The sequence below is a fragment of the Hemiscyllium ocellatum genome, chromosome 12 (genome assembly GCF_020745735.1).
Source record: "Hemiscyllium ocellatum isolate sHemOce1 chromosome 12, sHemOce1.pat.X.cur, whole genome shotgun sequence".
In the NCBI taxonomy this organism is placed as follows: domain Eukaryota; kingdom Metazoa; phylum Chordata; class Chondrichthyes; order Orectolobiformes; family Hemiscylliidae; genus Hemiscyllium; species Hemiscyllium ocellatum.
Window position 1 is genome coordinate 76,740,160 of NC_083412.1, and position 6,000 is coordinate 76,746,159.

The 6,000-nt window shown below is 41.4% G+C and overlaps 1 protein-coding gene across 2 annotated transcripts in view; it reads right to left on the reverse strand.

Annotated features, from left to right (window-relative positions):
* Positions 1–6,000, reverse strand: part of LOC132820840 (sorting nexin-9-like) — a 93,119-nt gene extending 87,119 nt beyond the window's left edge. Inside the window, exon 1 of one of the 2 annotated variants that reach the window (XM_060833185.1) lies at positions 5,957–6,000. In XM_060833185.1, coding sequence (XP_060689168.1) covers positions 5,957–5,992 — 36 coding nt within the window. In that variant the 5' untranslated portion in view covers positions 5,993–6,000. The remainder of the gene's footprint in view (positions 1–5,956) is intronic. The other variant, XM_060833186.1, reaches the window with a different exon arrangement.

Here is a 6,000-nt window from a genome sequence, read left to right on the forward strand (position 1 = left end):
ACATCATCAGGTGAGGTGTTTCCCTATTTACATTGGATCTACAGATATGGAAATAGCAGGCTGCGCGCCATTTTGGTCCTTACCAGAGATCCAACCTAAGGAAGTAGAAGTAGTATTCTTCCTGATGTGATACATTAGGCCTCTAAAGGGCAGTCAGCCTCTCCAGAGCATTGAAGAGAAACTCCAATAGGTAAAATAAACACTCAGCGTATTGTAAGCAAACCCAATCCGACAAGCAAGTAAGAAAGCCGTTGTGAGCACTGAGCACATGGTGTGTATCCCAGAGTTTGTTTCAGCTCCATCAATTCTCACTTATCTTGCTTTCACTACAAGTGGTAGAGCTGGATTAGACATGCTGAGGCCAGAAGCTATGACAAAGCTTAAAAGACCCCAGAGCATTTTTCAAACAGAAAGGACAAAGAAAGGAAAGAGAAGAAAAATCAAAAATTTATATTTTCATAAATACATTGGCAAAGTCACATTTCCTGCCTAGCAAGGATAACATTTTTTAACCTACAGCAAGAGAAGTTACACAGATCAGCACTTACTATAGGGAAACTGCAATACAAACTGCATAAAATTTAAAACATTTTATTTTGTGACTTCAGACAACAAAACAATAACAATATCCTCATATAAGATGCCATATTTATCACTATCTATGCACGTGAAGTTCAGTGCAACCAGCTTTCCATGTAGCATTTTTCTCCATAATTCATTCTTGACATTTTTTGGTGGTGAAAATGAGGAGTTTGCTACCATTAGGTTTAAAAAGAGCTGGATTATTGTGTCCCTTATCTGAATAATTTTTCTTGATACACGCTTGGAACTTCTTAATTCTCCAAGGAGGTCAGCATCAGAGGGACAGGATTTACATGTACTTGGAAATGCAAGGGCTGATTAGAGATAGTCAACATGACTTTGTGTTTGGGAAATCATGTCTCATCAACTTGATTGAGATTTTTGAAGAAATGATGAAGAGGATTGATGAAGGCAGAGCAGTAGACATTGTCTATATGGACTTCAGTAAGGCATGTGACAAGGTTCCTCATGGTAGACTGGTTAACAAGGTTAGGTTACATAGAACACAGGGAGAACTAGCTACTCGGATACAAAATTAGATTGAAGGTAGGAGACACAGGGTGGTGGTGGAAGGTTGATTTCAGACTGGAGGCCTGTGACCAGCAATGTGCTACAAAGATTAGTGTTGGGTCCACCGCTTTTTGTCATTTATATAAATGATTTGTATGTTTGCAGATGATACCAAAAGTGGACAGTGAAGGTTACCTCAGAGTGCAATGGCTCCTCCATCTGAGGAGTGGCAGATGGAGTTTAATCTAGATAAACGTGAGGTACTGCAATTTGGTAGGGCAAATAAGGGCAGGATTTATACACTTAATGGTAAGGTCCAGGGGAGTGTTGCTGAACAAAGTGACCTTGGAGTACACGTTCACAGTTCCTTGAAAACTGAGTCGCAGGTAGATACGATAGTGAAGGCAGTGTTTGATATGCTTTCCTTTATTGGTCAGTGCGTTGAGTGCAGGAGTTGGAAGGTCATGTTGCAGTTGTATAGGATATTGATTAGGCCACTTTTGGAATACAGCATTCAATTCTGGTCCCCCCGCTATCGGAAGGATGTTGTTAAACTTGAAAGGGTTCAGAAAAGATTTACAAGGATGTTGCCAGGGTTGGAGAGACTGAACGATAGGCAGAGGCTGAATAGGGTGGGGCTGTTTTCCCTGGAGCATTGAGGTTTTTGGGTGATCTTATAGAGGTTTATAAAATCATGAGGGGCATGGGTAGGGTGGGTAGTCAAGGTTTTTACTGCAGAGTATGAGAGTCCAAAACTAGAGTGCATAGGTTTAAGGTGTAAAATGTTAAAAATCACAATACCAGGTTATAGTCCAATAGGTTTATTTGGAAGCACGAGCTTTCAGAGTGCTGCTCCTTCGTCAGGTGGTTTAAGGTGAGAGGGGAAAGACTTAAAAGGGCCAACTTCTTCATGCAGAGATGGTGCATGTATGGAATGAGCTGCCAGAGGAAGTGGTGGAGGCTAGTACAATTACAACATTTAAAAGGCATCTGGATGGGTATATGAATAGGAAGGGTTGAGAAATATGTGGGCCAAATGCTGCCAAATTGGACTAGATTAATTTAGGATATCTAGGCAGAAGTGGGTACTGCAGATGCTGGAGATTAGAGTCAAGATTGAAGTGGCACTGGAAGAGCACAGCAGGTCAGGCAGCATCCAAGGAGCAGGAAAATTGACGTTTCGGGCAAAAGCCCTTCAGCAGGCATCCTAATTTAGGATATCTAGTTGGCATGGAAAAGTTGGATCAAAGGGTCTGTTTGCGTGCAGTACATCTCTATGACTCTATCAACATCACCAGGAAAAGCTTTATTCTGAAACTTTACACATTCACACAACTGTTTTCAGTAGCAACCAAATTGACCAAAAGTGAAAAGTTGCTTGCAATATTTGCATATAAGTTAGTTTTTTCAAAGTTGGCTTTAACTGCATTGATATGAAAGGAATAAATGATTTCATGTGAATCTTGACTCTTGGCGAAATTGGTCCGACAATATTCAGTACAATATCATCAGTTTAGAAGACTGAGAGGGGATCTGATTGAGACATATAAAATTATTAAAGGATTGGACACTCTGGAGGCAGGAAACATGTTTCCGCTGATGGGTGAGTACCGAACCAGAGGACACAGCTTAAAAATACGGGGTAGACCATTTAGGACAGAAATGAGGAGAAACTTCTTCACCCAGAGAGTGGTGGCTGTGTGGAATGCTCTGCCCCAGAGGGCAGTGGAGGCCCAGTCTCTGGATTCATTTAAGAAAGAGTTGGATAGAGCTCTCAATGATAGTGGAATCAAGGGTTATGGAGATAAGGCGGGAACAGGATACTGATTAAGGATGATCAGCCATAATCATATTGAATGGCGGTGCAGGCTCGAAGGGCAGAATGACCTATTCGTGCACCTATTGTCTATATACTTTTTGTCACATTCTTTTCCATTTATTCACACACGTGTAGTCCCATCAGGCAGGCCTTAAGCTCAATTTCACCAAAATGTCCTCTAGTTTCTTTAAGGAAGAGAGTGTGTGTTTTGTTTAAGCTTTGTACATGTACTAAGAGCTATCTGTACATCCCGTAAAATATTGCTGGTTTTGTGGATCTACCAAACAATTCCAAAGTTCTAACATGAACATAAACTCTGATTTTTCGATTTCCTCCTTCAAAATCCCAGCTTCCTTTCTGTATCACCTTTGTTGACTGCAATCAGTACAAAGATGAGTACGAGCTAATGTTCCCTCAAAGCTGCGTGGCTGCCCATGCCCACAGCAGTTCCAATGTTCCACGTACAGCTATCAGCATCAACACTCCTATCATGGCATTGATTTCTGGGGCTCAAGGTCACTGCTGTGCATTGAACTCAGATGTCCATGCAGTCGCTGAGAAAATTAAAGGGAACACTGGTAACAGCATCAGCAATTGACATTCAATATGTTCACGGCTTATCATCTATTTCTGTTCCCCTTTTGCTCCATATCTTTTGATCCCTTTAGCCACAAGAACTACATTTAACTCATTTTTGAAAACATTCATTGTTTTGGCTGCAATCACATTCTTTGCTGGTGAATTCTATAAGTCCACCACCCTCTCACTTCTCCCCATCTCAATGCTAAAAGGCCTACTCTGCATCCTCATACTATGATCCCTGTTTCTGGACTCTCCACACATCAGGGACACCCTTTCTGCCTTTACTCAGTCTAGCCCTGTTAGAATTTTATAGGATTCTATGAGACATCCCCCCGATACCCTCTCATTCTTTTAAACTCCAGTGAATATAGTCTCAACTGATCCAATCTCTTTTCATAAGTCAGTCCTACCATCCCTGGAATCAGTCTGCTAAACCTTTTTCAAACTCCCTCAATAGGTGGAACATCCTTCCTCAGAAAAAGGAACCAGCACTGCATACAATACAGCAGGTGTGGTCTGATCACAACTGGAGTAAGATACTCCTGCTCCTGTACTTGAATGCTCTCAATATGAAGGCTAACATTTCATTAGCCATTTTCACTGGTGGCTGCACCTGCATGCTTAGTTGCATAACTGGTGCGAGGAGAGCACAGTCTCATTGCAACTCCCCCCTTTCCTAATCTAAACCAGATAATAATCACTTCCCTATTTTTGCAAACTTCACATTTATCCACAATATACTTCATCTTCAATGCATTTGGACAGTCACTTAACTTGTCCTGCTTCTTTGCATCCACTTCACACAGGTTTGTGGCATCCGTCCACTTGGAGGAATTACATTTAGTTCCCTTAACTAAAGCACGAATGTTGTGGTTCTGTTCGCCGAGCTGGAAGTTTTTGCTGCAAACGTTTCGTTCCCTGGCTAGGGAACATCATCGGTGCTATTGGAGCCTCCTGTGAAGCGCTGCTTTGATGTTTCATGAAACATCAAAGCAGCGCTTCACAGGAGGCTCCAATAGCACCGATGATGTTCCCTAGCCAGGGAACGAAACGTTTGCAGCAAAAACTTCCAGCTCGGCGAACAGAACCACAACAACGGACACCCGAGCTACAAATCTTCAACCAGACTTTAAAGCACGAATATTTATTGTGATGTGTTGGAGTCCAAACACTGATGGTTGATGTACCTTACTGTAGCTGTCACTCAGAAAAATTACCCATTTATTCCTACTGTTTCCTGTCTGCCTACCAGCTCTATATTCATATTAATACACCACCCACCTCTCATGCGATTTAATTTTACGTCTGGGGCCTTACCCAACTTTCTGCAAATCCAAGTAAACCACAACCACTTAGTTACATCGTCAAAACAAAAATAGATCTGACGGGCATAGTTTCCCTTGGAAATCCATGTCCAGTTCTCCGTTATTCACAATCATGAATTTCTTCTCCTATTAGAAGAATTTCCAAAAGTGAATTAAAAAAGTTCAAACATCAATAAAACTAAGGCATTTTGAGCTTCAGGACGGGGCAGGGGGAAGAGGTTGGTCATTTCATCATTCCGTCACTGTCAATCAGTGAGCACTGAAAGGTCAGTGAAGCAGTGAGCTCCGGTTTACTCTCAGATACAGCCCCGAGCCTGGAAACTGCTGTCAATCTTCGACTGACATCAAAACAGCGAGAAAACTCCGAGTTTCAAAACGTAATTCAACCACTCGAATATTTACACTACTTGCTATTTTAATTACACGTTCCCACCAACCGCAGTATTCAGCTTTGATTTTAAAACTGCTCGTTATTTTGCGATCGAGAGATTTCAGCGCCACCGCTGCCTTGCTCTCAATGACATGACAGTTTGCTTAATTCCGAAATCCATACGGTCACTAAAAGCTGTACAAAGTTATATAAAAAACACACAACACCAGGTTATAGTCCAAATTAACCTGTTAGTATAACCTGGTGTTTGTGTGATTTTTAACTTTGTCCAGCCCATTCCAACACTGACACCTCCACAACACCTCTAAAAGGTGTAACTTTACAAACAAATTAAAATCGATCGCCAGAAAGCTTGATCGCGCCCACTTTCCCACCACAAATGTAAAATATATGACTTTTAACGATGATAATTAGCGGTTACCATTCCATCCTCTAATTCAGCGCAACATATTACAACCCAGGACACAAGTAACAAACGCCTGAAAACACTTCAAGGCCAATTACCTCTTTCCTTTCTTATGCCAAAATAAACCTGGTTTGAAAATACTATAGCTTTGTATTTTAACCAGAAGAAAGGTGATCTTACAAAACAGTAGTACTATTTTATTAAATGGCAAAACCTTCTTTTTGACCAGTACATTGTCACTGAAATATGTTTAAGGTCTAACGAATGAACATGTGCGGTGAGGAAAATAGAAATTACACACTGCATCCCACACAGAGTTGTACCGAAGTGAGGATACTCACTGTGGTCTTTTCCGAGTCTCCTACCTTAGTGGACATCTTCTCCA